This window comes from Phalacrocorax aristotelis, chromosome 4 (assembly GCF_949628215.1).
Source record: "Phalacrocorax aristotelis chromosome 4, bGulAri2.1, whole genome shotgun sequence".
Taxonomy (NCBI): Eukaryota; Metazoa; Chordata; class Aves; order Suliformes; family Phalacrocoracidae; genus Phalacrocorax; species Phalacrocorax aristotelis.
The window spans coordinates 56,474,443-56,489,914 of NC_134279.1; the positions used below are offsets into that span (position 1 = coordinate 56,474,443).

The 15,472-nt window shown below is 39.8% G+C and overlaps 1 protein-coding gene across 3 annotated transcripts; it reads left to right on the forward strand.

Annotated features, from left to right (window-relative positions):
- Nucleotides 1–727: 727 nt before the first annotated feature.
- On the forward strand, nucleotides 728–15,105 carry YIPF7 (Yip1 domain family member 7). 3 transcript variants are annotated; one of them, XR_012660489.1, is made up of 7 exons: nucleotides 728–803; nucleotides 3,011–3,127; nucleotides 4,173–4,339; nucleotides 6,065–6,210; nucleotides 10,419–10,600; nucleotides 13,877–14,040; nucleotides 14,663–15,105. XR_012660489.1 is itself a non-coding variant. In XM_075092450.1 (6 exons), exons 2-6 carry the CDS (start codon nucleotides 3,012–3,014, stop codon nucleotides 14,823–14,825), a joined length of 774 nt encoding a protein of 257 aa, XP_074948551.1. In that variant the 5' UTR covers nucleotides 728–803; nucleotide 3,011; the 3' UTR covers nucleotides 14,826–15,105. The 3 variants fall into 3 exon arrangements, 2 of the variants coding, with proteins under 2 accessions (XP_074948551.1, XP_074948552.1); XM_075092450.1 differs by lacking the exon at nucleotides 13,877–14,040; XM_075092451.1 differs by lacking the exons at nucleotides 3,011–3,127; nucleotides 13,877–14,040 and having other exon boundaries at nucleotides 730–803.
- Nucleotides 15,106–15,472: the final 367 nt, after the last annotated feature.

Below are 15,472 nucleotides of genomic sequence, written 5' to 3' on the forward strand. Positions count from 1 at the left end.
GATGCCTGCACATTCAATAAAGGCCCTCAAAGCGCAGAGCAAGGTTCCCTGTCTTTTAAGTAGAAGCTTGCCCTGATCCTGGGTGGTGGGTTCTGCACTGCAAGAGACTGCTTTGCAGATGGACGAGAGCTCCTGGGGAAGTGATGGGGCAGAGGGATGTGCCTGGAGAGTGGGACCCTGGCCTTGGTCCAGCGGGTGGACCTGGCCCCCTGCTGCCTTAGCCGTCCCTCCCTCTGCTGTTGCGGTCCCAGGGAGCATCACGTTCTCCCCAAGAGGCACACGATTGAAAGCTCCCGCTGCCAGCCACAAGGAATGGCTCTAAGGCCACATGTGGCCCATAGCCCACACTGTGGAAACATCTGCTAGAAACGTACCCCCATGTAAATGTACGTACCCTACTCGTTTAGTAGGTATTATTACATATTGTTAAAACTTTTTAATATCTAACAGCTCAGCTCATGAGGGCTCCACAAGCACCTTTATAACATCTACTTAAGAAGGAAGCTCTAAACTACAATCTAGATTACTGGGTTGAAATATATACAACAGTATTTGTTCATTTTGTTCTGCTTTCTTTGCAGATTCCTATCCTCTTCTGCTTATTGTTGTTCGCTTTTGTTAAATGCTAGCCATGATATTGACAGGCTGTGGGGGTTTTTTCCTTCATATGCATCTGTTCAAAGATCAAATTTAGAATCTTATAAATAGCACTAAGCTCATCCCTGGTGAAGCAATAGGATATTTAAGGTGTTCTCCAACATGTAAATTCAACAGACTGGAGTTTTCGTCAAATATCTTAAAAAGTAAGTAACCTTAACTCCAAATTCTCTTGGAAAATAAATTTATCTTTTCTGAACTCTATTATACAGATTGTAGCATATCTGGTTACGTAATTATTTAATTCGTGGTAGTGACAGCAAAGAACATTAAAGACTTACTGGAATTGAACTATTGGGGTAGAGGTACCAGCTAAAGTTTTTTAAAACATATTCCATGTAAAATCTTTGTTGAACAAATGAATAACTGGTGTGCAATTCCAAATAATACCACAGTAAATAGCTTAGTGCAATTAATTTGTATTAAGTCATATTTACAATGTAAAAATTATTTCTCTTCTAAATTTGGAAATCCCACATGACTGGTCAGCAGTTAAGAAAGCAGTATAAGAACAACTACTGCTTCGCATGCTTTAGGTAAATTGGGCCCCCACAGATTAGTCTGATTATGGGATACAATTTAGAAAATTTAATATGCAGCATTTCAAGGTCCCTGATGAAATACTGATCTTTATAACTTTTACCTTACAAAGAGATTTGCAAAGATCTTTTCCATAAGCAGTGTGTGCTTGATAAATATAGAGATAACTGCGAGTAACCATGAGAGGAAAAGTGTATTTTTGCCAACAGCATTTGGAAAGTTAGAAAAGAGGGCAAAAGTAAAGAAAATGGGAAATGTTAGAAGAGATTAATATCTTACATGAAAATCTGAGTAAATTTGATATGGTATGGTTGTCAGGTTATATAACTTCTCTGTCTGTTTTAAGAGTTTAACTACATAGATGCTAGCCAAGTGGTGAAACGTGCATATATCTATGCATTTACAGGGAAATCCTGCTGAGACCTTTGCCTAAATCACTGAAGAGCTTTAGCCAGCAGGAGAGAGGGGTCAGGGGGATCTCCTCAATGAATATAACCACCTGATGGGAGGGAGTACAGATGAAAAAGCCAGACTTTTCAAAACCCGATTGGACATGGCCCTGAGCAGCCTGCTGTCGGTGACCCTGCTTTGGGCAGGGGGTTGGACCAGGCAAGCCCCAGAGCCACCCTCCAGCCTCCGGTTCTGTGGTTAGGGGACTCCCTAAACCGATGCACTGCTCCAAGCAGGTGTAACGTCTTTGCTGCCTGTGGCTCAGCATAAAGGTAACACTGAGGTGAAACAGGAGCGGTTCTTAATCTTGTGGATACTCTTTCTCAAGGCATGGAATTACTTGCCTTGGTAGACCTGGCAATTCTGAAGCTGTTTTGTGGGTTTATAGTTAGCTGTGTTAATACCACAGGAAGCACTTAGACCAAATCTAAAAATAAAATATCTTTGCAATTTAAACCATTCTATAATGCAAAAAGGTACATGATGTTTTGCAGAACCAATGTGCTTCATTATGTTGCTTATATGTGACCCAGACAGCCGGTCCTGCCTACACACAGGACACGGGAAATGGGTGCAGTGTGTGCAAAATTCAAATAGTTACAAAAACAGGAATGACACCATGCCTGGTTAGTCATAACGTGGAAGGGAACACAGACAAGTCGTTCCTTCCTTAGTCTAATCAGTCCTTAGCTACAGGGCTGAACTATGGGTCAGCAGGAATGAAAGATGCGTTTTAACATGCTTTCTTTACTCTCCAATCATTCAGTATGCTGTCCTCTTCAAAGTCATGTAGCTAACCGGTGAGAATCTTTACCTGGTACTCCTAATGTGCCAACTACAGTGTCCTTAAACAGAAATCACACATTCTGTGAATGTATTTGTATTTTTCTATTGTTTTATGATAGTAATATATGATATTGCAAAACATAAATAGCTGAAAATAGTACTTGTTTTTGAAACCCAAAATACTTCTTAAAAACATTAATTTCTAAGCATTCAGACATGGTCAGAATTTTTTTTGAAGTAGGAAAATTGTTTAAAACAATAGTTTACTTGATAGGCATCTTCTTTCAGAATCACATTATTTTTGGTAATACTATCAAGGCAGGAAGTCTTGTATACCACTTGTAAATTAATATAGAGTAATTAATGATAACAGAAGATTAATTTCACTTTTTATAACAAAAGAAAGAGTAAATTTTTGTCACTTCCAAATTATCATTTGTTTCTACAGAAAGATTCTCTTGAGTTTGTGGATTTTGAGGTTTACCTTTTTCATTTCACTTCAGGACAGTTTGAAGCATAGATATTGGCTTGTTCCAAAGTCCGTTTTATTGATATTTATAATCATTTTTCCAACCAGAATGTCAAATTTTGAGCAGTTTCACTTCGACTTTTACCAGTCCAGTTATACCATAGATGACCCGGAAGAACGTTACAACAGTTATGGGTCTAATGAAAACCTCTGTGGAAGCAGAAAGTAAGTATGCTACAAAAAAAAAAAAAAAAAAAAAGGGCAGAAAAAAGGCGATATATCGCAAAGCTCAAATGAAATTAATGACAGAAACCAGCATGCAGTTGCCAAAAAAGGATAGCATAATCAATACAGTGGAAGTTTTAGTGGAGAAGTACAAGCCATAGCAGTAGAAAGACAGGACGAAACTTTATTTTTCTTATATTTTTTAAAACCTATTGGTGACTTCTGCCTATGGAAGAGGGGCACTGGGGGAAAGAAGTTCTGTGAGTTTCCCCTTAAGAGACTTCGACGTGACTGTGGTAGGAGGCTGGGTGTTGCCACAGCTTCCGTGTTCAGCAGCTGATGGATCCAGCTGACTTTGGGGCTTGCAGGGGCAGGAAGGGGCTTCAAGAGATCGTCTAGACTTTCCCCAAGGCAGAATTACTTAAAACTGAACCTTTCTTTATAAAGATTTGGGTTTCGTGCTACTTTTATATGTACAGGTGTTACAGGTCATTTGCCTAACTGGAGTGACTGAGTTTCATGTTATTAATGTGAATTCTAGGGCGCATATTGCTAGAAATTCTAAAAGCTCCTTCTCAGATTCAAGAACAAAAAAATCTAAATATATGGCTCTTTCATTAGCAGTATGGAGATATCTGAGGAATGTCACCAGGCTGCTTCGTGGAAAAGTCAAGAGTGCCTAAATTTGTGGGTGCCCTCATAGCTCCTAAATTCCTTTTCCCCTCACTCCCGGCCTGGAGGCCTGTGCTGTGCCATTGCCTGAGCTGGATGGGCACAGAAGTGGGTGCGACGGCCTGCAACGTGCTGGCAGTGGGCAAGGAGCCCTGCCTGGTTTCAGAGAGGGTTGCAGTGAAGAGAAGCAAAGACGTGGTCAGCAGCTCGGCATTCACTACATGCGGCGGATACTGTGCCCAGTAAATTTCTAGGTTCCCCAGGGTGAAAATAAGTGAAAACTTAAACCGTGGTACATGGTGAGCAGCTCTAAGCTGTTATGAAGTTGCTCATTGCAGTTACTTGTTTTACTGAGATTTGCTTCTTGTCCCAGGAGCCAGGCAGGAGAGCAACCCTCAGCCAGTGCCTTTGCCCCTTCAGAAATGCTTCTGTCCCCTCAGAGTTACACGGGTCAGATTCTGCAGCCAGCTTACACTCCCAGCACTCTCTCTCATCTTAGTTACGCTGATGGATTTGACGAGGAACCTCCTTTGCTAGAAGGTAAAAATAAAACCATAGTCAATGTGCATGGTTCCTGGGGGTGCGTACGCTTTTCTTTGACAGCTAGTGGCAGTCACTAGAGAAACTGCAGCAGAGCTGCCAAGCCTGGCTGTGCGAGCTTCAGCCAAGAGCCTCTGGCCCCCAGACCTATATTTTCTTGTTTGTATTTGCCATGGATTCATTCAGCCTTATGGCATATATAGCCTATACTTTACTACCACTAGATGACAGCATAACAATAAGTTTTGCATTCACTTTTCCAAATATTTTTTTTCCACCCTGTTTATCCTGCACACATATTGGAACATCTATAATGAATAAATAGTGATAATAATCCTTTTTGCATATCTAGTAATAAATTTAATAGTTTGAAGACGCTGAATAGCTTGTTTCAGTGGAAAAGAAACTGAGAAATCTGCTTTCAGCTTCAGTTAGTTGATCATTTAACTACATGAACAATATCATTCTTTATGATGATTGAACCATCTTAATGCTAGTGGCTGATTTTTTAGTTTACAAAATACTTGTGGTACATCAAAAAAAAATCGAAGAATTTGTGGTTATTCCAGCCATGTAAATAAATGTGATTATTCCATTCCATGTAAAAAAGAGCATATTCAGGCTTCTTTTGCAGACTGGGAAGCAAGTGGATTTTTCACTACTTAAAAGATACTTCTACTGCCTTAAAAACACCAAGATCACTCTATTTGATATAGATAACTGCTAAATCTTTACCTCTCAGACCTTCAAGCAGTTAAGTCCACAGGCAGCCCACCCTGTGAAAAGGATGTTGAAATACAGCTGCTTCTGATCCTCAGGGCTTCAGAGATGTTCATATCTGTGTACCAAATAAATCTGACCAAGGACACACATTTTAATATAGAACAACTTTATGTAATGTTTTGGCGCAGCTCAAGGTGGTGGATCAGTGGAATAAGGTAAAGACCTGGCTTTCCAAACAGATCTAACACATTGTCAGTCTCAGTAATCCTGCCACCAAGTTCTGAACCTAACTTTTCCCCTGCTGGAGCATCTCAAGGAAGATGATTACTCTTGCAAGCTGAAGTGTGCCTGCAGAAGTAACAAGAGAAATCTTTGCCCCAGTAAAGTTAATGGCAGAATTCCTATTGACTTTAATGGGGAAGAATTTTGTTCTGTTTCTAGGGGTCCTCAGTAATTACTTTTTAAATGCAAAAAAAAAGCTTGTAAAGCACTGCACAAAGTAGTATTAACTTGCCTTGAAGCAAAGAATGTCATTTTTAAGTGCCTCTGGCAGTTCAGGCTTAAGACACATCTCTTGTCAGCTTTGCCAGAATTAAAGCATATATCCCTGTCCTCAGTGTTCTAAAGTATCTTGAATTCTGCAGTTACTGTTAATTAGCATATTTTTCAACATCTAAGTTAGTGTGGCAATAGACATATGTATTTTAAATATAGGAAAAACAAATATTAACTCAAAAATGCTGAGGGCATTGTTTGGTTCACTGCCTCAAATTTGATTTAATATATTAATATTCCATTTTAGAATCAGAGCTGACTCTCAAATATCCTGCGTATATAGCAGGGACATCATGTTCCTACTACAGACTACATCATCCTACAATATTATCTTCATTAAAGTGATTAATTTGTTTGCTTGGTTTGGGTTTTGTGGTAGCTAATGGGTTTCTGTATAAGTGTTGTTTCCTTGTGAGCCATTAACAATCCTGGAATTTCTCGTTGCAGAACTTGGAATCAATTTTGAGCATATATGGCAAAAAACATTAACAGTTCTAAATCCAATGAAGCCTGCAGATGGCAGTATTATGAATGAGACAGACCTCACCGGACCTATGGTTTTCTGTTTGGCCCTTGGAGCAACATTGCTGCTGGTAGGATGTGGCAGATATCCTGAGAGATTTCTTTTCTAACAAGTTAATGCCTAGGTGATAATGCATGTGAAGCTGCAGAAGACACAGCAGTGGCATAAAATGAGTCTTTTGCTGCTGTTAGTTCTGAGTTTATATATTTAAAGTCCCCTTGCTTTGAAAGTACCTGCATAAAGTTTAAATGTAATATAGAGGTAATACAGGTGAAGGGATGCATTAATTCCAGTGGAAATAAAAGGCCACTTCTTCTTTTTGGGGGGTGGGATTTAATATGAGCAAAGGACAGAGCTGTGCAGTGTATATCCTGGGGAGGCTCTGAACACTCAAAGCATGGCAGTGTGCACTAGGTAAGGACCTAACAAGGAGGTTTTAAAGGAGGGAATAAAAAGGCATAGCAGACCAGCCCAGTTTCTCTGACACTTTTGCCACTGTTTTGAAATTATCTTCTCTCAGTGTTACTTTGGAGAGTGCAAAGATATCAAACAATTATCATTATGTAACTAAAATAATTTGAAAAGGAAGTGGAAACAGCCTGTTTCCTCCTGCCTCAAATTTGCAATACCTTCCTATAAATTTTGCTAGTGCTTTCTTAGTTTGTATTCTTTTTCTACATCATCTGCTAAACAAAATATGGTAGCCTATGTTTAACCTCTTTCCTCTTTAGGAATATAGCTTTCCTACAGGAGGGAAGTTGAACAGGGGTAATGTGTTACTCCTAAATTCATTTATTTATCACTGACAACAGGGGCTCTCCAGTGCTGCAGAAGTACAGCCCTGATTGTCGTCAGCAATTTATCAGACAGGGATAAGGTGGGACCATTCTGGGAAGGGCTTTACTGCTCTGGCAACTGAGGTGTGAGAAACAGGGCTTTAATTCTCCATTTCCTCTGTGATATATTGTGCTGAATCAGAAGAACCTTGCAAGTTCTTACTCAATTTGTAATGTCAGTGCAGTACCTTGAATGTGCAAACTGCAATGTAAATGCCAAGTATTAATATTATTTATGACCCTATAAAAATAAAAATCCTTTAAAAGGGTGTAAGCAGCAGGAGGAAGGGGAATAAAAGGAAAAGGAGGTGGGAAGCTAGAGAAGACAGGCTATTTTCTACCTAGAGAAATAAAGGTATGACGGGAAGATAAGGAGAAAGAGGTTTTGTGCCACAACTTCACATCAGTAAGTCTATGGGATTTCCATGGGCCATCTTATAAATTCTGGCTGCTCATTTTATCTCAGATGCATTTGAATACTAAAGTGGCTCTTCAGCTGTGTAAGCTGTGATATCCTTCTGTACTTGAATAATTCTCTTCTAATAGCACCAGGAATATAATTTGGTTGAGAGCTTGTTTCCAAAAATAATTTATAAATTTTATTTAGTTTCAGCTTTTTAACTATGGAAAAATACACAAAGATATTCTTCAATGGTAGCAGTTCTTTCAGAGCACAGAGGAAAAGAGGAAAGGATTGTTAGCCTGGCAGCAGGACTTGACCTTCCTCATACCGGCGTAAAACAGAGCAGCCCCATTGCAGACAGAGAAACAGTGGCAGTGCAAAAGTTAGCAGAAGCCCGAGTCTCAGCTGCTTTGCGTTTCACATAGTCATTCATACAAAATCAGACTTCCCCATCCACTTAAACTAAGGATAGTAATACCCACTCTGGGCAGATGCAAACAAGTGCACAAAGTCTGACTTTCTTCTAACCTTGCTCCTTCTGCAGGACAAATTTAGCTCTTCCCATTCATCAAAGCCTGCCAGACTAATCAAGCCTGATTCTGGTTTTGCTTTACATCACTGTGAATTGGGAGTATTCCCGCGTGTGTGAGACAATATATTTACATATGTTAAGAAAGACTAGAATTGGAACCAGTACGTTCAGCTGCTTTTTTTCCCTCTCTCATTCTCCTGCACCACAAACCAAACATTTCACCAGTGGAGGTTTCAGTTAGCTGTCTCTGTCTCAGTAATTTCTTTATCTTAAACTAAGCTGCTAAATGGTGCTGTGTGGAATAATTAAATACACTGAAACAAACAATCTAAAAGCTTGTAGTTGTCGCATCTCTTTGAGACAGAGCTTTTTTAGCCTGTCTATAATAAAGGCTGCCCCAAATCATTGTGGATGTTAAACTTACTACAAAACTTTAATGACTGAAATTGTAATTGATAATAATCTGAGCTACTATTCCTCTTCCACACTATCTCTAGGTAGCATTAATTTTATTTGGTGAAGCATTTTTTCCTTATAATTTTATACCAGTAGTATGCAAATGCCAGCGAAGGACTCTGTACCTAAATAAGAAGACTTCTTATGCTTTTAGTTCAGGAATAGAGTATTTCTTTACAGTGTAATGCACTGGCGGGGGAAAGGCCAACACCTGTGATGTTGTGAGGATATAGGCAACCTGGCGGTACCTCACCCAACCCTGAGGACCAGAACCAGAGGAGAGCTCAGCAATGAGCCAGGACAAGCTGAAAGCAGGATAACAGTGCTGATGTAGGGGCAGGATACAATGAGGCTAGCTTTCACATGCATGCAGTGCACTCCAGCTGGAGCTGGTGAGCTGTCATAATCGGCAACATTAGGGTTGTATCATTCTAGATTAGGTTCCCTCCGCTGTGTTTCTTTATATCTGTCCAGCTCAAATACTGCTGGCATCCAGTGATCAGTTCCCACCCAAATGCATAAGGAGGCAGAGAAGCAGGGTCCTCAAAGATAGTTGGTTTCCCCCAGGTTTTATTAAAATGTATCAACTGGTAAATTAAAAGATCTTCTCAATCCTCCCTGGAAGATTCTCATGGAAGAGACACTTGTAAATATTGCAAACCAAGAAAAAAAGCTTCAATAATATTTCCACCTTATCCATCACAAGAGAATCCAACCATAAGCTGAAAAATTATTAGGAGACTGGGACACTCTATTAGTTTTGATTCTCGTGTAGTTTTTCATAAACATTATATAATGTGTACAATATAGAGATGGGTGTATGCACAAACACACCTGTGTTTTAAGTATGTATATACGTATCGTTATGTGTTAGGAAGGTGATGCAGTGCGGCCCTCCGTTTGGGAAGTTTATTCCACGATCCTGAGGTAAGGTTTGAGTCCCAGGTTTGAGTTTTTTCCTTCATAAATGCATGTTATCTTTACGATACAAAGTTACAACACAAAGCAAACAAAAACATCTTCGTCCCAATCATTGTTTATTTCTGAGGTACAAACGTTTATTTCTGATGTACAGATATGAAAATGACAATATTGCATAACCAACATTCAGTATTCCATTTGTTAGAAGCTTGAATAGAGAGAAACAATATTTAACAGTCTTTTGTGAGTGTTCATTTTTGGGAGCAAACAATGCCCTCATGCCTGGAGGTGATCCTTCAAAATGATGGCAGGAGATGAAGAAATAGGTGCTGTGGCCACTGTTGCCTGTTGTACTAGCTTTGTGTATAAATTAGAAAACATTAGGCTCCAGGCTGTCAGGCTGGAACTTTTCACAGGCACTAAATTCACACAAAGGAATAAAACCTGGAAGAAAAAAAAACACCTGGGGAATTTTTCATTCGTTGGAACAAAAAAAGAACACAAGCTGACAGTTACTACTAAGGTTTATGTTGAAATGAACACGTTGTATTGATCTAACCACAGAGATGTGTCTTTCTCATGGTAGTCAAGGGGAGGAATGGACACATTCACCTGGAAAGCCAGCATACTTTCAGCAAAATTTTGCTTATTTTTGCAGGCCTGCTTAAAGCCGGAGGTTTGTAATAGAACGTAAAGCGTATCAAGTATGTGGGGTCACCATTTTACTTAGGGCAGTTTTCCACAGTCCCATTGGACACCTATTGGAAAGATTTTTCCTGCCACTAAAATGTGCTTTCTATGATTTCTTCTCAGTTTGTTGCCAGTTAGACCTTTCCAAGTCTCCCCAGCCAATTCCTGTCCTGTTCAGAGCCCAATGACACTAAGACTGAGAATCAGCCTTACAGCTTTAAATTAGCGACAAGCATATTCTCACAACTGTACCTTGGAATTTTTTGATGCAAAAATCACCCAAAAGCATCAGCTGTGGTTTACGATTGGACCGATGTCAGTGGAGAGAGAGTGTCAACGAGAAAAAGTAACAGACCTAGTGATTGCCTTCTGTCTGCTCCTACCGCTTTGCGATGGCTTGCTCACTTTTAACACTTCACGCTTACTCATATTTATTCCAGGCAGGAAAAGTTCATTTCGGCTATGTGTATGGCATGAGCGCCATTGGGTGCCTTGCTATGCATGCCCTACTGAACCTGATGAGCATCCCAGGAGTCTCGCATGGCTGTGTTGCAAGTGTCTTGGGCTATTGCCTGCTGCCCATGGTGATCCTGTCCTCTTCTGCAGTCGTCTTTTCGCTACAGTAAGTACCAGTCTATGGCAACAGGAATCACATGGAGGACAGTAAGTCAGAAGGCTGGTGTTATCAAAAACATTTTGTAAATGGTTAGGTAGTGAATTTTGGCTTCTGAAACTGTGAAAAAGAACACCATTTTGTTTGTGTGTGAAAGTGGAAATGGACAAAACTGGACTGTGCTTGAGAGGGGTGATATATACTCATTTTAGTACAAGTCCTTAATTCCACTGTTTCCCACTTGGATGGAGGGTGCCTTTGATTTTTGCAGCAGCCTTGGATGTGATTTTTGTTTTGCAGAGCCAACAGTGGCCAAACTCAGGTATCAATTTTAAAAGCAACTGCCGGACTTTGGTTTTATATAGCTGGTTCTCCTGTTCCTTTTCATTCATCGTATCAGGCTCCCATCCTTACGCTTCCTTGCCTTCTGTAGACCGACTTCTGTGTGACAAAATGAAATAATCAAGTAGCCCTTAATGATTTGGAGCATTAGAACAAGCGTTTAAGATGTAGTAGAGTCGTATACTCTGTGGTATAGTTGTGGTGTAATTGCGAACCTGAAATAACCAAAAACTTTGAAAAAAAACAAATGTGTGGTGGCATATGTATCTGTGCATGTGTGTGGGGGGTGTTCAGTAATATGCCTATGAATAGGAAATTCGTATGCAAGTCTCTCCTTCCTCCTCATTCGGTTATCCTTTTGAGATACAGACTATTTACCTCCCTGTTCACATATGGCAAAGTACAAGGAAGCTCCAGGTCTTGCCTGAAGGCCCTGAGCAGTGCTTTTATCTCTCGTTAACATGTTATTAATAATGGTTCCCCTCCTTAGTCTTTGTTGTTCACTCACATTTTTAACTCTCCAATCTGTAACGTATGGGACTTGGCAGCTTATGAATATGAAAGTGCCCCTGTTTGTTTCCTTTGGAAAAGCGGCAATTTAATATATGTATATATTATTTTTTAAGGAAATTATACAGTGGGATGAAGATTTTGGCACAATCCTTGTTGCTTGTTTCTGTGGAGCTATGATAGGTTAACCTGACCATATTCCATGTGTTTCCAAGCTGTCCTTGATGAGACAAACAGTAGTGACACTGAAGAAGCTGTTTATTCTGTTCTCCTACACTTCCCATATTTTCTTGATTAACCTATTTAATAGTCCACCCTAGTAAAAAGTGCAGATACATGATCATAGGACAGATGGGGCGAACTCCAAACCAGCTGTTACAACTGCGCAGGGTACAGTTGTGTGTACAAGGAATCCCCAAGCACACACCACACATTTCTAAAATGCTGCGAATTTACAGAAAGCACATCTTTTGAAAATCTGCAAATACCATACTGTGATAACCTTTACAAAATTAAACCATTATTTCTGAAATGAATTGATAGTGTTAAGTGTCTATCTACAGGATTCTGCAGTCCTTTCTCATTCACTATATAAAACTGCTTGAACACAGCAAGTACCAAGGTTAACTATTACAAATATGCTATTGAAATTAAGTGGCAACTTTTAAATCTGACATACATTTCATTATTTTTCATTTTAAAACTTATTTAAAATGGCAAAGGAAAGAGCACTAGTCATGATTTTTTTTAGTATTTGTAAAAATTCTATTTCTATTTCAAAGTGTAAAGAACTAACTTCAGTGTTTTCACAGAAAATACACATAAGATAATGCATACATCTATTGCAAAGACACATGATTAGCTATTTCACTGTAACTGAATAAAGCATAACATGGAACACTTTGGGTGCTGAATAATACAAAAGAGGAAACCAGTTCTCTTATGGAAACTTGTGTGGAACAGGATTTGTTTGTGCCCATCTATGCTGATATCGTGTCTGAGCCCAAGTTGATTAGGTCTCCTTTTGGGGAGAAACTTCAGCAGACTTTTTTCCTGGAAAAAAGAGTAACAACTCTCTACTATCAAATCCCTGAACAGAGCGGTCAAGCTGTTTCCTTGACCAAACAGTGAAGGAAATGAGTGTAAGGGTGGAGAAAGGAATTCTCAGACCCAGCTGATGCAAAGGACCCATTTGGTGACCACATCTGCAGGTTGTGAGAGAGAGGATTGGAGAGGGTCCGCTCATGTCTGTCCCCCTGGCTCAGTCTCATGCCAGTACACCCCCAGTCCTCTTGGTCACTGTGAGCATGGCATCTGCCTTTTACCCCTCTCCCATGCTTGAGGATTTGGCCTTTAGGGACATGCTAGGCACAAGCTCTCAGCTAAAGCTAAACCATTCCTTTTGGCAGTAACCTGCTGTTAGATCAAGGACTGAATTTATAAGTGCAAAGAAGTATTTCTTGGCTCCAGTATGATTTTATACCACCTTTCCATCCTACTCACCACCAGTCCTGGAACAAACCATGAGAGGCAATTGGACTTGAGTGCAAGGCAGAACAGCCACAGCTCTAAATTGTACTACCTTGTGATAGCCCCCTAAAGAGTCATCATACTAGCTGGAAGTCGTCATCACACAGTATGTTCCTGTTATGTCCCTTCTCTCTGCCAGCATGGGTACCTGCTCAAAGAGCCACCCATACCAGCTCTGAATTTCTGGCTAGCTGTTTAAGTGAGCATCTTAGCACCTCCACTTGGAGCTGAGGCCAGGAACTTGGTTCACAGAGCCCAGTGTCATTGCCCTGAATGCCACTGTCTAGGTTTAAAGATCACTTAAACTGAGGATATTAAATCACAGTCTTTAATGTTTTATTTTTAACTGGCTGAAGTTGCAATGAGGTGCTCAGTGTCCTTAAAATCAGTTCTCTCCTTCTGCCCCCAAAGTCCCAAGAGCTGACAATGCCAAGTACCTTATTGGCCTGGAGACTGGATTGCCAAGAAATGAACTATTTTATGCGATATGCTTGCATTAAATAAACTAAGTCAATTAAATAAGGAGAGCGTTACTCATCGTGGTTTAATTGCAACAATAATATTAGTGTAGATTATTTCTGATAAATGGACCTAAGTATATGTAGTCTGTTTCTCACTCCTCGTTCTGTTTTGCTGATACTTTGGAAAAGTGGGGCACCAGGAAGTCCTTCAGCAGGTGGCAGAGGTTCATTCATTCTCCACGTCCTTGAGACTGACACAGCAAAAGTGTGTAATGCAGCCGATCTCATTATGTACTTCAGAAGCATATTGTGTGCATGATCTCATGCATTTTACAGAAGGATACTGCAAATACAGAGTGCAAATAAAGCATATGTGAAACATCACTTATTGGCAAGATTTTGTTCCTACAAGGTTTAATAGTGAGCTCTCTGTGATCTGCAGGAATATTTCAGTGGGGTTTTGACCATAGTCCCATAATCATCAGTCCTCCAGGCCACCCTGTGCCTGAGAGGTGGCAGAATGTAACTTCAGAAGGGCTCAGCTGTCACCAAGGGGCAGTGTGTGGAAAGCCACCGTCCTTTCAGTGTGCAGAGAAGGATGCCAGGGTGAGCAAAATATTTTTTCTCAATGGTTCTATGCCTATCCCTTACTTTCTACTCAGTGTGCACCCTTCTTTACAAGACCCGTTGAGCTTTCTTCTGGGAGACCTTTCTGCATGGTCAGCTGCAGTGTAATTCTTTAGGAACCTCATTGCATCTCCTTAACGCCCGAAGCGTACTTAAAACCTGTGCCATGTGTTACAAAAACGCAACCTCTCCGGGTCATCAGGCTGCCTGATGGAAGATTAGGACTGTTTTAGATCCTAACAACTTCCACAAGATGACTTTGGCTCCAACAGGATCTTTGCTAACTTTAAAATTAAACTTCAGCTACTGCATCTGCTGGAGCCGCGAAGATTTATTTGAAAATGCACTTGTCCTGTTAGCAGTACTACTGATGAAGCTGCTGCTTTTATCCATGCTGAAGAAATTACCTTTTTGTTTCTCGTTACTATTTTAATTTGTTTCTCAGGCTTGACTTTCATTATGTCAGTCAGTCCTTGGTTCTTGAAGTGACTGTTACCTTATCAATACCAAGTTGCTAGACATGAACTTGAGTTTGATAACATTGAATGCTACATTGACTAACCAGTGATTCTTTCATGTTTCTTTTGCTTTTTTCTCCTAGGGGGTTCCTGGGAACTTTGTTAGCTCTGTTTATCATTGGATGGTGCAGTTTTTCAGCCTCCAAAATTTTTACTTCTGCACTGGCTATGGAGGGACAGCAGCTTCTCATTGCGTACCCGTGTGCTTTGCTCTACGGACTTTTTGCACTTCTAACGGTTTTCTGAGATGTATTTTCTGGTAGCCTTATTACAGTCTGTTTATGGTTTTTGGAGGGGCAAGGGGTTATTTATTTATTTTTAGATTGCCTAGAGCTGCATTATGTTCCATTAACAAAATTAGATTATATGACTTACCTTTTATTTGCCTAATGGCTGATGATATGAAAAATCAAGCTAACAGGTAGATGACTGCAATAATGGTGTTTTGAAAGTCGTACAGCTTAAAGAAAAACATTTCTATTGAGAAGGTAATAAAAGTGAGAAAATATGAAATAAATGATAATTTAAAAAAATATTTTCTGAGTGTTTATTATATAATACATATACTAGAGAGTAATGGGAAAGCAATAATGTAAATATTTAATAGACCTAGTAAATCAAGTGAAAATGCAAATGTATTTGTTTAAAAAAAAAACCAGCTTGCCATCTTATATGTTATCTAATTAATATCCAGAATTTATGTGTGTGGGTTTGGGGTTTTTTAACAGAGGAGTGAGTGGCTCTGCTTTGTGATGTTAAAGAATTGTCCAACCACAGGTTGTTGCAACAGAGGGAGGAAACTAGAAACTAGGAATGTCATCTTGTTGGGTTTTTTTTAAGAGGTGTTGCTGTCCAAAACACTATTGTACTCTTTATAATGTACAGTAATGTTA